Below are 16,221 nucleotides of genomic sequence, written 5' to 3' on the forward strand. Positions count from 1 at the left end.
AGATGGAGTCTCGCTCTGTTGCCCAGGCTGGAATGCAGTGACGCGATCTCGGCTCACTGCAAGCTCCGCCGCCCGGGTTCATGACATTCTCCTGCCTCAGCCTCCCAAGTAGCTGGGACTACAGGCACCCGCACCACGCCCAGCTAATTTTTTTGTATTTTTTAGTAGAGACGGGGTTTCACCGTGTTAGCCAGGATGGTCTCGATCTCCTGACCTTGTGATCCGCCTGCTTCAGCCTCCCAAAGTGCTGGGATTACAGGTGTGAGCCACTGCGCCTGGGCGAGACCATTATTAACAGTTATGCTGTTGCTCTCAATGAAAGCAAATAATGTTCTGAGAGAAACAGGACAGTAACAAAAGCCACGCTTTAAAGTTGCTATTACAGACTACACACTTTGCTAGGTGCCTTCTACATATCACCTCATTTAGTCATCTTAGACGATGGAAGATGAGGAAACTACGGTTCAGAGAAGCAAAGTAACTCCTCTGATGTATAGAGCTCAAAGAAAAGGCAAGATTCTTAAATCACTTACTTTCCCTGCCTCCAGATGGATTTACACTAAAACCTTTCCCAAAATATTAACGTCTACCTTTTGTAACAAACACCTAGAAGACTAGATAGCTCCCCTGCCAACAAGAGCTATTTTCCAAAGTAAATGTAAAATACTTGCATTTATATCAACAAGCCCAAATCCATTTTTAGAGATTAAGGGAGCCAAAGGGAACTGAGGCTACCTTGAGATCCAGCTTGGTGTTCACTGGCTCCTGAAGTCCAGACTCCATGGAGGCGTGTGGCTCCGACTTCACGTTGTGTACAATGCCCTCAGGAGGCAGCCTCATTGCGTGGTTGTCTGCAGTGGAGCCGATTCCAAAAAAGTCCAGTATCACCACCCAGGTTTGCAGTGTGATCAGCACATCCAAGCAATTAAAATCAACATCAATGCTCCGGTTAACTCGATTGTAACTGGAAGAGAATTCGGGATGTTTCTTATCTACCAAGAATATGTTGATGTGGACTAAGGAATCATCAAATTTACTCTTTCCAACAAGTATCTTGGGCTCATCCGCTGTTGGAGAAGGAGGTGGGGTCAAGGGATAGTCCTTGTCTTGGGCTTCCTTTTGCTTTTTCCGGGATGCAGAGGTGGGTCTTTGATACAACTGGAAGACATTAGGAGCTTCTTCCATGTGGGAAGGGAGAGACCGAGGCATATCGGGATATTCCACGTTGGACACTGAGGGGCAAGACTGAGAAAGGTATTCTTTTTGTGCTAAACTAGATGGCTTAGGAGCTCCTCGAGACACCATCAGGTTCTTATATTTAGAATCTGGATTTTTCTCCAGTAAGTCCTCCATCAGCAAAGAATGCAGGGCAATCTGAATAGATAAAGTCTGGGGATGGTCTTTACTGAATTCCACCTCAAAGTCCTGAAACTTTAAGCTCACAAGACCTTGGGCCCCCAAAGTCAGATCTCCACTTAGCTGAACCTGAAGCTCCGATATACAAAAGGTGGCTTGAATTTGAGTAAAGGATTTGACTTCCTTCACTGACAATGACTTCTGAGAGGTGTTAGAAAGGCTGGAGTGGCTGAACAATCCATTCTCCTTCCTTTCAACAGAAGATTCTCCACAGGTACTGAGTGGAGGCAGAGGAGAATCAGGGCAAGGGGAGGAGGTAGCACTGGCTAGATACTTATTCAGATCTTCACTGTACACGAGATTGTCCAGCGTTTGTAAAACCTGCTCATATACATGCTTGGCTAACACCACCTGTATTGAAAAGAGAAAAATTCAGTTACTCTACTACTATTATTAAATGCACATAAACGTAATGCCCATAAATGTTTACAGTTGCTATTTATGGGTTCCTACATGATTCCTACACAAGGCTGTAAGTTAGCTGATAGCAAAGACTATCTCTTTTCTTTTCTGTCCTCAGCTCTTTTTGCCCCACTTCTATTCACGAGACCCTCCCTCAGTACCCTACACAATAATCTACATATAATAAGAGTTCAATAAGTACTGTGGATTATGCCTGAAGCAATGAAGTCACTTCTTCTGATCCCACAAAAATGCAGAAACGAAGAGTGTTGACAAAAGTCTGGTGTGGAGACACTACAGAATTGAGAAATAAGGTTCATGGTTCTAAAACTGGCTGATCATCACCAGTTAGTTAATGGTCAATGTTTAGGACTGGTAGTACTTTTTAGAAAAAAATCATGATGATCCATGATTAGTTATGTTTCCTTTCTCTTTTGCTTCATTTTTAATTACAATTTCTTATAAAAAATGTTTTCAGCCAGGCACAGTGGCTCACGTCTGTAATCCCAGCCCTTTGAGAGGCCGAGGCGGGTGGACTGTGTGAGCCCGAGAGTTCAAGACTAGCTTGGGCTACATGGTGAAACTGTCTCTACAAAAAAATACAAAATTAGCAGGGTGTGGTGGCACAGGCCTGTAGTCCCAGCTACTTGGGAGGCAGAGGTGGGAGGATCACTTGAGCCCAGGAGGTGCAGGACACAGTGAGCTGAGATCATGCCACTGCACTCCAGCCTGGGCCACAGAGCAAGACCCTGTCTCAAAAAAAAAAAAACTTTTTTCAGACAAGATTTTTATTTAATGAAGGGTAATTTTTAACAGAGGAATTCCAACCAATAGATACAGAAATAATGACGGAATTAGAAAAAGTGACCATTTTGTAACCCCTAATTAAATAATGTGTGCCATCAAAGTTCATTAGTAGAATAAAACATTATGTGAATGACTGACAGGGAATGTTGCAATGGAAAAATCAAGGTTCTTGCCACTTAAATACAATTATCCACTTTAACATCAATAAGAGAGAAAAAAGACATAATTATGTACCTCCTGATATAAAGTAATACGAAGTATATGGCACCACCTACCTGAAGTGTACCCCCTAAGCCCCCTGCCAAAAAAGATACCCGAATCCAGTCAAACCCATAGAACTAAACCTGTTCTATAGACTTTACAGGAAATATGGGGGAGGACAAGTTAAGTGGCACATGAACAGCCAAATTCAGAAGTGGGACATTCTACGGGACAACTGACTTAGTTCCACAACAAAATATGACAACATGGGGGGACAATATGGGGGGACAACAAAGAGAGGGAAACTAGATGAACAGAGACCTACACAATGTATCACCCAAATGCAACGTTGCCAGTTGTCTGTATCCCGATTCCAACAAACCCAAAACAAAGACATTTTTGAGATGATCCAAAATATTTCTGAATTCTAAAAATCGGTTAAAATTTAGATAATATCAAAGAACGTTCATTACTTTTGTAAGATATGAAATACCACTGTGGTTCTGTAAGAAGCAGCACATAGTTTTCGGAAATACATTCTAAATGCATAGGGGTGATAACGGCATGACATCTGGGATTTACCTTAAACGATTTCAGCAAAAAAAAAAAAAAAACCAGATAAAACAAATGTGGCAAAATCTTCATAAGTGGAATCAGAGTGATGGGCACATAACGCTCATTAGACTTTTGTATAGGTTTACATTGTTTCATAACCAACTTTTAAAAACTTAAATTATTAAATTAATTACTAATCACTTTTTTTTTTTTTTTTTTTTTGAGACGGAGTCTCGCTCTGTCGCCCAGGCTGGAGTGCAGTGGCCGGATCTCAGCTCACTGAAAGCTCTGCCTCCCGGGTTTACGCCATTCTCCTGCCTCAACCTCCCGAGTAGCTGGGACTACAGGCGCCCGCCACCTCGCCCGGCTAGTTTTTTTGTATTTTTTAGTAGAGACGGGGTTTCACCGTGTTAGCCAGGATGGTCTCGATCTCCTGACCTCGTGATCCACCCGTCTCGGCCTCCCAAAGTGCTGGGATTACAGGCTTAAGCCACCGCGCCCGGCCTAATCACTTATTAAATAATTCAAATAATTATCTTAAACAATTATTTTTAAAGAAAGAATTATCTAAAATAATGTTTTTAAGATTTTCATCAAAACAAGTTAAGTCAATGGTAACCATAAGAATAAGTCAACATAGGCCAGGCATGGTGGCTCACACCTGTAATCCCAGTACTTCGCGGGGCCGAGGCAGGAGGATCACTTGAGGCAAGGAGTTCAAGACCAGCCTGGCCAACATGGTGAAACCCTGTCTCTACTAAAAATACAAAAATTAGCCAGCGTGGTGGCGAATGCCTGTAATCACAGCTATCCGGGAGGCTGAAGCAGGAGAATTGCTTGAATGTGAGAGGCAGAGAGGTTGCAATGAGCCAAGATCACGCCACTGCACTCCAGCCTGAGTGACAGTGAGACTCCATCTCAAAAAAGAAAAAAGAGCAAGTCAACATAATCCAATAGCATTTACATCACATGCTAGATTTAAGGTGAAAACTTTGTCCTGATAGCTACCACTGATGGGGCAAAAGCTTAGTGTGAGAAGGGAAAGTTTTGGAGTAGTTCTCTCAGGGGTCCCAGAGACCCCTGAGAGGAACCACTAATGTCAAAAGGCAGGCCCACTCCATAAACAGCATCCCTGGGTTACTCCAGAACAGCTGCCAGACACAGACCAACTACTGTTGTGCCAGACACAGACCACAGACCATCCTAAGAGCCTGCCTGTCACTGCTGTTTTATAATGTACTGCTCTTTGCTCTAGTCCTTGTGAAATCAGGGAAAATGATACTTTTGAAGAAAAAAAAAGAAAAGCTGTATACATACACGCATGCCCATAAAAAAAGAAATCCCTATCCTGGCCCATTTCATTTCAGAGAGGGCAGGACTAATTCTTTGTTGAAAGAATCTGTCCACAGCTCAGATGGTCACAATGTTTCATAGGCTGGGTTTAGTAAGTCTAAGTGTGACAAGAATGATATCCTCCTGGGAAAGGAGACTCTGACTGTGTAAGCAATCATTTCCCCATTTCTGAATGTCAACGGAATTAAGAATCTGCCATCTTCCTCCAGATAACCCACCCTTCCGCCATATGAAAAAGGCTGACAAGATGGATTCCCCACGACAAAAGGATTCCATGATTATTGGAACAAGGTTTCAACAATGGTATTACGCATGGGTGATATCTCTTTGAAAATATATTTTCCTTCCAACGTGTAACATACATAAATATATATCATATTTATAGAGTGTTAATATACACATGTGACTTCAACTGCCCTGACATGAATTTACCTGAACTGGATTGACAAATTTTCCTTCAATCTTCATGATGCTAGAAGTTCCCAGGTCATCTGGGCTAAGAGAAAAAGTCAATTCAGATTCTCTCTCTATAGGGATCTTCTCCAGTTTAAACTGAATGGTGGTGTTGTTCAGGATGTGAAAAGCTGGCATAAAAGAGACGAAATGATAGGCTATAAACCTTAACATTTACTTCATTACTGCTGATTAAACATAGAGTATACAAAATACAGCCCATGAGTTACTCTTAGACCAGGAGGGCACGTTAGCCTGGCACCTGGGGTCTATGATTGAGAGCAAACCTTAACAGCTATCCCGAGGCCAAAATTCATAGCAAGACGAGGTACGAGATATATTTACACAAAAAAAGAAACAATATTTTTATCATATGCTCCATTTGGTAGCTTCAAAACACGACGTGGTGAACATTAATCCAGTCCAGAGACTATATTATGCTTCTCTGAGTCACCCAAGCTGGCATTTTCCAAACCAAATTATTCATCCTTCCCTACCTTTCAGACACAGATGTATCCCTCTTATTAGGCCTAAATCAGAATCTAGGACAACACAAAGTTCTAAGTAAACAACTTCTATCCAAGCAGAGAAAGCAATCTTTCGACAAGTATAAAAACGTATCAGTGAATTAACATGTGATGACCACAGAAGGCTAAGTTCTCAAAGGCATTAATTGTGTCACAATAAAGCCATGCTCTAGGGCTTACCTGATCTCTGTGTGCCAAAACCAACAGATTGGACTGTTTCGTTTTATCTGATCAGATCCAGAATACAAACATAAGCTTTTATTCTTAGAACCCTGGACCAACCCATTATAGAACAAGATAACAGAATATTAAAGAAGATAATATCCACAAACTATTTACATCAACCCCTTGAGGTATCTTGGGCTAAAATGTTTAACTAGGAAGGATCTACGGCTTGGGAACAGAATATCAGACATATCTGACCAAATTAAACAATACTTGAACGACATCCATCCACTGAAGTGTCTCTGTAAATGAGTACTCATCCAATTTCAAACTGGAACACTTTAAAAAAAATAAATTCCTGCCCAGGCACGGTGGCTCACACCTGTAATCCCAACACTTTGGGAGGCCAAGGCAGGCAGATCACCTGAGGTCATGAGTTCGAGACCAGCCTGGCCAACATGTTGACACCCTGTCTCTACTAAAAATACAAAAATTCACCAGGCGTGGTGGCGGACGGGTAATCCCAGCTACTTGGGAGGCTGAGCTAGGAGAATCACTTGAACCTGGGAGGTAGAGGTTGCAGTGAGCTGAGACTGCACCATTGCACTCCAGCCTGGGCAACAAGAGCAAAACTCCGTCTCAAAAAACCAAAAAAATAAAAATAAAAGTAAGTAAATTCCTGTTTTGCCAAATATGATATTAAATGGAAAAGGGTGAAAACGTGCCAACTTACTACAAGGCATTCTATTAAAACTCTTTTTGATTTCTTAAGCATTACCTGAGGATTATTCTAAAAGAAAAGGATTTTGTTGTTGCTGTTTTAAACAAGGGACTCCGTGAGATGGGTTTTCAATCATTAAACAAAATGGAACAAAAGACATGCTCCTCACCTTGACCTCTATGCAAAGATTCAAAGAAATCATGTCGTGTGAAATGAGCTTCCTCCTGACTGTTGGCACTGCCAGACCCGGAAGGTGGGCAAAACGTCCGGCTTCCTTCAGACCCAACAGCTTCTCTACCTGCCAACTGTGTGCAATTCAAAGAATACAGTTTAATGTCCTTGATTTCCACCTGCAGACGGTCACTTCTGGATTCATCATCTCCCGCTACGAAATTCTGGATGAATATCTGTCCCAAGTGTCCCACCAACAACTCAGGACTCCCTGGCTTCCGAGGGATAGAAACAACTGGTGATTCAATGTTTATGTTCAAGATTAGCTTTACAGTGTCCGAAGGAGATGAAGCTAGGTCAAACCCATATATTTCATTTTCCTCTAAGATAAAGGGTTCCCGAGTCTTCCTTGGAGTTTCAAAGAGCGATACCATCTCGCTATACTCGGCAGTCTTGGTAGCTAGTACTGTGGTGACTTTGCTGGCTGCACTTTTCAGCATACTTCGAAAATTTTCTTCCAGTTCATCCATGGATAACGTCAACTCCTTCAAAAACTTAGCAGAGTGGTTATAATGTAAAGACGCCATCTTCAGGTTGAGAAAACACTCCTGTTTAGATTTCTCAACAAACGTGAAACTCAAAGCTTCAGTGAGGGCTGCATCTTCCATTCTGACAAACACAGATTCAAAGTAGCCAATATCACTGATGATATTTTCATAGCCTACAGAATTCCCAATGCTGACAACATACTGGTTTTTAACATTATCTTGTGTCAAATCCATAAGCTGTAAACAGCCAAGAGAACCATTCATGTCAAACGTGCTACCCATTGAGACATTGACTTTGGTGCCACCTATACTTGCAGTTGCAATTTTTCTGCCATATTTCTCTCCATTTGCCATGCCCACTGTCCGAAGAAGCAGTAAATTAAGCCTATGGATTTCCACTGCAACCTCCGTGTTTTGTTCATAGGTAGACTGGTAAGTTCCCTGTTCTCTGAAGCTTCTTTCAAAATCAGTCATTAAAGGTTGAGGACTTAAATCATCTTTTTCCTTGGGAAAGGATTTTTGAAGAAAACCGATTAGCTCCACGATCGTCTCTGGATTGAGGATAATATCTAAATTATTCACCTGCAGGGAAATCACCTGAAGAGAACTGTCTAAATTCATTGATGGGCACTCTGAACTCACAAACTGATATTCCAACTTAATAAGGGACTCTTGCTCTTTGGTGAGAATTTTGTCAAGTGAAACACTAGTAGCTGATCGGTTGTTCAGCGTAGCTCCATCAGTTAAGTGGGCCGCATTCGGTCCAGAGACAGGAGACTGGGCCCTGCTATCCCGAAGGCTTCCTGTTGGAATATCAAAGCTCAAGTTCTTATGGGAAGCCATCAAAAGGTCAAAATCAGCACCATATGTCTGCATGGTATCCACCAGGAGCAAACCATGAACAGTTAGGGAGACTTCAGCATCATAAGGCCTCTTCACAAAGTGAGCATTGGTACCAAACACCTTGAGCACAGAAATGTACCGGCCATTGCTCTCAACACCAAGCTGCATACAGTTCACTTTAAATTCCGCCAGGAGGAGCTGCGACTCCACCAGAACCTCACGGGTATGCTGCTCCAGCATCACAATGCTCTGGGTTAAATTCATTACAGAGTCTTGCAAACTTCCCCGCTGCTCCTCTTGGGGAAAAATCTTTTCTTTAATCTGAGTGTCAGAAGTTTTCATTTCTGGGGTGGTGAGGAGAGCAAAGCAATTCTTTAGTGCAGATATTTTATCTTCATTAATGTGGATTTTTAAGTCTGGTAAGTTGCCTGACAGCACGGCTCCTGGATACTTGGGATCTGAAGTATAAATCAATCGACGCTCTAACTGTAGGTGGACGTCAAACTTCTCTACCACATGGGTTGGTCCCACGTCAATATCCTGGACATGCTTCCAATTGTCTTTCACTCGTCCAACCATGATCTGGAGGTCCATAAATGACAGCGAGTACCTCTCATACATCTTTGTGCTCATTAAATGTGCTTGAAGCTGTTCTTCACTGAATTCAACTCCAGAAAAGGGAGGCGTTTTCTCTCCATTGCTGCTGTTTGACTCAGGAGGTGGGGTGTTAGGAGGTGTGGCCAGGGGGGTCTTATATTCATCATCACTAAACGGGGTCTCTTCAGATGCGGACCCATCCCTACTTTTCCTCCTGGAGTTATCTGCAGATAAAAAAGAGAAGATTCAAATATATGTCTGCTATTTCCCTCCTCTTTCCCTTAATGTAATAATTATGAAAGGTAGAGAATCAACCAACCTGTTTGAGAAAACTGAGGACAACTCTAAGCATAATATCTGTGTTTACCATTTTCTAAGTGTGAATTTACCTATTAATTTGGAAATCAGAACACAAATATAAAAAAGTATGGACGTTAGAAAAGCTGGAGGCCCCCTGACATGAGCGCCACCTGCTGGCCCAATGCTTCCTCCTCACTTCTCGCCTGACTTGCCATGGGCATGGGCTGCTTTCACCAACCCTTTCTTATGTCACTCTCCAGAGTCTTTTCTTTCTTTTCCTTTTTCTGTGTGGTCATTTGTTTCTCCCATTGGAATGTTCTTTTTTTTCAGATGAAGTCTCACTCTGTCACCCAGGCTGGAGAGCAATAGCACAATCTCGGCTCACTGCAACCTCTGCCTCCCAGGTTTAAGTGATTCTATTGTCTCAGCCTCTCAAGGAGCTGGGATTACAGGTGTGCACCACCATGCCCAGCTAATTTTTTGTATTTTTTTAATTATTTATTTTTGAGATGGAATCTCACTCTGTCACCCAGGCTGGAGTGCAGTGGCATGATCTTGGCTCACTGCAACCTCCGCCTCCCAGGTTCAAGAGATTCTCCTGCCTCAGCCTACCGAGTAGCTGGGATTACATGTGCCCACCGCCATGCCCGGCTAATTTTTGTACTTTTAGTAGACACAGGGTTTCACCATGTTGGCCAGACTGGTCTCGAACTCCTGACTTCAGGTGATCCACCTACCTCATATTCCCTAAGTGCTGGGATTACAGGCATGAGTCACCGCATCTGGCCAATTTTTTGTATTTTTAGTAGAGACAGGGTTTCACCATGTTGGCCAGGCTGCTCTCGAACTCCTGAGTTCACGTAATCCACCCGCCTCAGCCTCCCAAAGTGCTGAAATTACAGGCGTGAGCCACTGCACCCAGCATCCACTGGAATGCTCTAAGAGAAGAGAGGTCTCATCTTTCTTGGTCAACATAGTCTTCCTAGTGCCAAGGTAGTGCTTGATGAGCAGTAACTGCTCAATATGCAATTGTGTAGCCCCAGAGACCACACTCAGCCCGTCTCCAGCTAAGCAGTGCCAAGACAACTATAAAAATACACCACTGGGGCTGGGCATGGTGGCTCACACCTGCAATCCCAGCACTTTGGGAGATCAAGACAGGCAGATTGCTTGAGGCTAGGAGTTCGAGACCTGCCTGGCCAACATGGCAAAACCCCATCTCTACTAAAAATACAAAAATTGGCTGGGTGCGGTGGCTCACGCCTGTAATCCCAGGACTTTGGGTTGCCAAGGCAGGTAGATCACTTGAGGTCAGGAGTTCAAGACCAGCCTAGCCAACACAGTGAAACCCCATCTCTACTAAAAATACAAAAATTAGCTGGGCATGGTGGTGTGTGCCTGTAATTCCAGCTACTAGGGAGGCTGACGCAGGAGAATCGTTTGAACCCGGAAGACATAGGTTGCAATGAGCTGAGATTGCACCACTGCACTCCAGCCTGGGCAACAGAGGCAAGACTCTGTCTCAAAAAATAAATAAATAAATAAACCCAGTGTTACAGAAGAAATACAAATAAAAACCACAATGAGATACCACCTCACACCCACAAACATGGCTATAATCAAAAAGGCAGACAATAACAAGTGATGACAAGGATGTGGAGAAAATGGAACCCTCGGACACTGCTGGTGCAGCCATTTTGGAAAAACAATCTGGGCTGAGCGTAGTGGCTCACGCCTATAATCTCAGCAGTTTGGGAGGCCAAGGTGGGCAGATCACCTGAGGTCAGGAGTTAAGACCAGACTGGCCAACGTGGAAAAACCCCATACCTACTAAAGATATAAAAATTAGCCAGGCATAGTGGTAGGCGCCTGCAATTCCAGCTACTCAGGAGGCTGAAACAGGAGAACTGCTTGAATCTGGGAGGCAGAGGTTGCAGTGAGCTGAGATGGCACCACTGCACTCCAGCCTGGGAGACAGAGTGAGACTCCATCTCAAAAAAACAAACAAAAACAATTTGGTACTTCCTCAAAATATTAAAACATGGAGTCACCACATGGCTCAGCAACTCCACTGCTAGGTATATAGAGAATTAAAAATATATGTCTACATTGCAGAAATGCAAGTGTATAAAAAAGAAAAAAAAATTTAAAGAAAATATACGTTTACACAAAAACTTATACATGAATGCTCACAGCAGCACTATGCATAATAGCGAAAGAGTGGAAGCAACTCAAATGGCCATGAACAAATGGAAGGATAAACAAAATGCAGAACAGCCACACAATGGACTATTATTCAGCCATACGAAGGAAGGAAGTATTGGTATATATTACAACACAGAAGAACCTTGAAAACGTCATGCTAAATGAAAAGGCCAGGCATAAAAGGCCACACATGGCATTATTCCATCATATGAAATGTTCAGAACAAATCCAGAGACAGAAAGATGAGTGGTTGCCAGGGGACAGGGAGTGGGAAGGTGAAGTGGTGTTTAATGGGTGCACACAAGAGTTTCAGTCAGGAAAGATGCAAAAGTCCTCCCAATATTAAATAGCAGTGAGAATTGCACAATTCTATCAACATACCAAAAACAACTGAACTATACATTTAAAACTTAGAATTATATCTCAATAAAGCTATTATTTTAAAAGTAACAAGTGAACCCTCGGGTCTTAAAATTTTATGTAAACGTTTTATTAAGCTTTACTTAGATTATCATAGATAGGTCGATCTACCAAGATATGTTTCATTATTTCATTATTTTAAAAGTTACACGTGAACCTGGGGAAGTTTAAAAATGTTATATAAATGTTCTATTAAGCTTTACTTAGATAATCATAGATAGATTGATCTACCAAGATAGGCTTTCATTATTTCCCACTCACACTATACCTTGGGTATTCGTCAAAAGCATTCTTCCTAGATCCACAACAACTAACACAGGATTCTTGAATTTGAAATCATCAGGAAATATCACCTGAGGGGCAGAAATATCCAGTCGCACGGTCCATCGTTTACTCTCCTCCTGTACGAATAAAACAGTCATTAACCATAACTGCTGAAACCCAACAGCTTTATCCGTGGTGCTCAAGCGTTTCTGGAAGCTGCAGCTGGGATTATGGAGTGACTGAGTGGTCTACTGTATTACAGCCAAAAGTCTAAGACAAAAGTAGATGTAAATGCTTGAGGATCTGAGAAATTACCACAGGCAAATATCTGAACGGCGGAGAAAAAAATAGCAAATAACCAAATAGGGGGATAGTCTATACTTAAGATTTTGTTTCTAATTTACAGGGTTTAATACTTTAAAGGATTATAGAAATTATAGAATTCAAATAAACATAGAACTCTAAACATTTTTACTTATTCAGGGGCATTGGTAACCACGAACTTCCATGCCAAAACATCTTAGTGAGAAACATAAGCTTTGACACTTGAAATATAAATAACACACCAATTCATGATTTGTTCATTGTTCTTCCCTTCAACCAAAATCAGCCTCAACCGTATGTATGTGGCAAAAGCTAATTTACGTTACCAAAAAGAAACCTCTTTTGTTTAAGAGAATACTAATTGTCATACTTTATGTAGAAACATACATACACACACATACACACACACACACCCAAAAACAAAAAACAGGGCTAATTCTCCATCCCATACTACACACCTCATTTTACTTGGATCATTTCTGCTTCTCTGACACCTATAACTTACTCTGCACTGTCCAAAAGATGCCACACTTTTTCTCAATGTGCCACCTGCTGCTGTATTGTAGCAGTGCACCTCCATGTCACCTTAGAAACTGTGTTTTACTGGACTATTTTGATTTCTTGAGACAAGGTCTCACTCTGTCGCTCAGGCTAGACTGCACATCATAGCTCACTGCACCCTCCAGTTCCTGGGCTCAAGCAATCCTCCCGCCTCAGCTTCCTGAACAGCTGGAACTATAGGTATGCGCTACCAGGCCCAGCTAATTTTTTTTATTTTTTGTAGAGACAAGGTCTCACTATGTTTCCCAGGCTGGTCTCAAACTCTTGAGCTCAAATGATCCTCCCACCTCACCCTCCCAAAATGCCAGGATTACAGGCATGGGCCACCTTGCCCAGCCTACCTACTGGACTGTGAAGATATCTCTTGGCCCTCCCTATCTATGGCATCCTCTTGACAGCTGGTCATTTGGCATCACAAAGTGCCTATCATCACACCCTAAAATAGAAGCTGGGGCATCATTCCAGTTGTCTCTTCTGGTAACAGTAAGTAAAAAAGAGAAACTCTCACGTGAAACATGCACAAAGTATCAGGTCTGGAAAATAGAACAACACGAGTCTTTTTTTTTTTTTTTTTCTTTTTGAGATGGAGTCTCACTCTGTTGCCCGGGCTGGAGTGCAGTGGTGCAATCTCAATCCACTGCAACCTCCGCCTCCCAGGTTCAAGTGATTCTCCTGCCTCCGCCTCCCGAGTAGCTGGGATTACAGGGACCTACCACCATGCCCAGCTAATTCTTGTATTTTTAGCAGAGACAGGGTTTCACCATGTTGGCCAGGCTGGTCTCGAACTCCTGACCTCAAGTCATCTGCCCACCTCGGCCTCCCAAATTGCTGGAATCACAGATGTGAACCATAGCACCCGGCACAAAGATGAGTCTTGAAAGTAACCTCATCCTGGTCCAAGGAGACACAGAATCTAGTCGCGGTCACTCATTGCATTAGCTAAACCCTGACTATAAAAGACACAAGATTTTGGCCGGGCGCGGTGGCTCAAGCCTGTAATCCCAGCACTTTGGGAGGCCGAGACGGGCGGATCACGAGGTCAGGAGATCGAGACCATCCTGGCTAACACGGTGAAACCCCGTCTCTACTAAAAAATACAAAAAACTAGCCGGGCGAGGTGGCGGGCGCCTGTAGTCCCAGCTACTCGGGAGGCTGAGGCAGGAGAATGGCGTGAACCCCGGAGGCAGAGCTTGCAGTGAACTGAGATCCGGCCACCGCACTCCAGCCTGGGCGACAGAGCGAGACTCCGTCTCAAAAAAAAAAAAAAAAAAAAAGACACAAGATTTTATTCTCTGCTAGCTGACAAGGATTTAATATTTTCCGTGTCTTCAGTTAGCATAACTGATATAAGTAAGCCTATCTACAGTAGGTAGTGACTTGATGGAAAGAATTCCTGCCCCTTCCACAATCCCCAAAGAGTGTTTATGGATGCCCACTTACAATGAAATCACCCACTAGCAAGCGATCAAGAGTTTGCCGGATTTCTGCCTTGGTCTGCATCTTCAGCTTGTTATATTGTCTTCGGGCAGCTTCAGCCACTCTCAGCTCAAGTTCAGACTGATAACCAAAACCTGCAAGATTGGAAATACACAGGAGAGTCAGAATTTTCACACGGCTGGGTGAACAAAACTCCTACATCAATTCTCACCAAGAATTTCCATCAAAGTTTAAAAAAAAAAAAAAATCAGGCTGGGCATGGTGGCTCACACCCGTAATCCCAGCACTTTGGGAGGCCAAGGCAGGAGAATCACCTGAGCCCAGGAGGCTGAGGCTGCAGTGAGCCATGATCACGCCATTGCAATCCCGCCTGGCGTGACAGAGCAAGACCCTGTCTCAAGAAAAAAAAAAAAAAAATCAGTATCAACAGTTTCTCGCTCCAGTACGACCTGGCATAATACAGGGTAACAGGAATGAGACAAAAATGGGTAGTAGACAGTCATGGGGGAGAGGAGACAAGCGAGAGAAGCGTACCTAAGCTACTAGAATTTCTTAAGCCATTTTCTAAAATATTCCAAACTACTATATTTCCAAATTATTAAAAAGCACTGAAAGAGAAAATGGAATTTCAAAGGAAGTGCCTTCTATGTTCTTCGTTTTTTCTTCTTCTTCCTCTAAAACAAAGTCCCGCTCTGTCTCCTAGGCTGGAGTGCAGTGGCGTGATCTTGCCTCACTGCAACCTCCACCTCCCAGGTTCAAGCGATTCTCCTGCCTCAGACTCCCGAGTAGCTGGGATTACAGGCGCATGCCACGACACCCAACTAATTTTTGTATTTTTAGTAGAGACAGGGTTTCACCATGTTGGCCAGGCTGGTCTTGAACTCCTGACCTCTAGTGATTTGCCTGCCTCAGCCTCCAAAAGTGCTGAGATTACAGGTGTGAATCACCACACCCAGCCTTTCTATATTCTTTTTAAGACAGGGTCTTGCTGTGTTGCCCAGGCTGGATGGAGTGCAGTGGTGTAATCATAGCTCACTGTAGCCTTGAACTCCCAGTCTCAAGCAATCCTTCTGCTTCAGCCTCCCGAGTAGCTGGGGCTACAGGCACGCACCACCATGCCTGATTAATTTTTTTTAATTATTTTTAGTAGAGATGAGGTCTCCCTATGTTGCCCAGGCTAGTCTCAAACTCCTGGGCTCAAGCAATCCCCCAGCCTCGACCTCTCAAAGTTCCAGGATTACAGGTATGAGCCATTGTGCCTGGCCACCTTCTATATTCTATCAGTGACAGAGCAATGAAGTCACAGCATTTACGGCTACTGTTTATATGAAAAGACTAAAAAACTAGTCCAAAAACTAAAACAGCTTCATTGTAATAAAGGGGGAAGGGACATTTAAGAAAATACTATTGTTTTATAAATCTCCCTGTCCATAAAAGTACTTTTTCTGCACCTACTGTTTCAAATCTTTTTGGGGAACAAAGGGAGGCATAAATAAATCAATGACGACATTTAGAACTTTGCAGTATTTAATGCTGCACAAAGGATGTCAAAGAGACCACTGATCCTGACATCTAGAAGGAAATTCTTGAACATTCCCGCTCAGTTCACTGGTCTAAAATATCCCGGGTAGCCAAGGAAACCACTGTCCTAGTGAAATAAAAGCACGGAGATCGTCGCTTTTCAGTTCCAAGATGCAGATTTCCAGTTACAATGCTGGCTGAAAATACAGCCGTGTGAGATCAATATCATGAAACTGTCTTATGCCTGTAGTACTTTCATCTATTTTTGTAAGAATGTTTTGTAATTGAGAAACCTAAAACAGATGATGAACTCCCTCACCCCATACTATTTTATTGCCTTTCAATCACTTTCGGTAATATTTTAAGATAGGTACTGATTCAAAGGTAGTGGCTTTCAAAAAGTACAGCTGCTATTCTTTGGTGCCATTAT

General features: G+C 42.8%; 1 protein-coding gene across 8 annotated transcripts in view; it reads right to left on the bottom strand.

Moving 5' to 3' along the window:
* Window positions 1-16,221, bottom strand: part of VPS13D (vacuolar protein sorting 13 homolog D) — a 296,584-nt gene that overhangs the window by 238,433 nt on the left and 41,930 nt on the right. For all 8 annotated transcript variants that reach the window (XR_004441096.1, XR_004441097.1, XM_033228304.1 and 5 more), the window contains 5 exons: window positions 14,274-14,404; window positions 11,953-12,085; window positions 6,770-8,983; window positions 5,167-5,318; window positions 736-1,767 (listed from right to left, as the gene is read on the bottom strand). Coding sequence is in view for 6 of the 8 variants with exons in the window: in XM_033228304.1 (XP_033084195.1) it covers window positions 736-1,767; window positions 5,167-5,318; window positions 6,770-8,983; window positions 11,953-12,085; window positions 14,274-14,404 (3,662 nt within the window). In the remaining 2 variants the exon portion in view is untranslated. The remainder of the gene's footprint in view (window positions 1-735; window positions 1,768-5,166; window positions 5,319-6,769; window positions 8,984-11,952; window positions 12,086-14,273; window positions 14,405-16,221) is intronic.

Source organism: Trachypithecus francoisi, unplaced genomic scaffold (genome assembly GCF_009764315.1).
Source record: "Trachypithecus francoisi isolate TF-2019V2 unplaced genomic scaffold, Tfra_2.0 Lachesis_group12, whole genome shotgun sequence".
Taxonomy (NCBI): Eukaryota; Metazoa; Chordata; class Mammalia; order Primates; family Cercopithecidae; genus Trachypithecus; species Trachypithecus francoisi.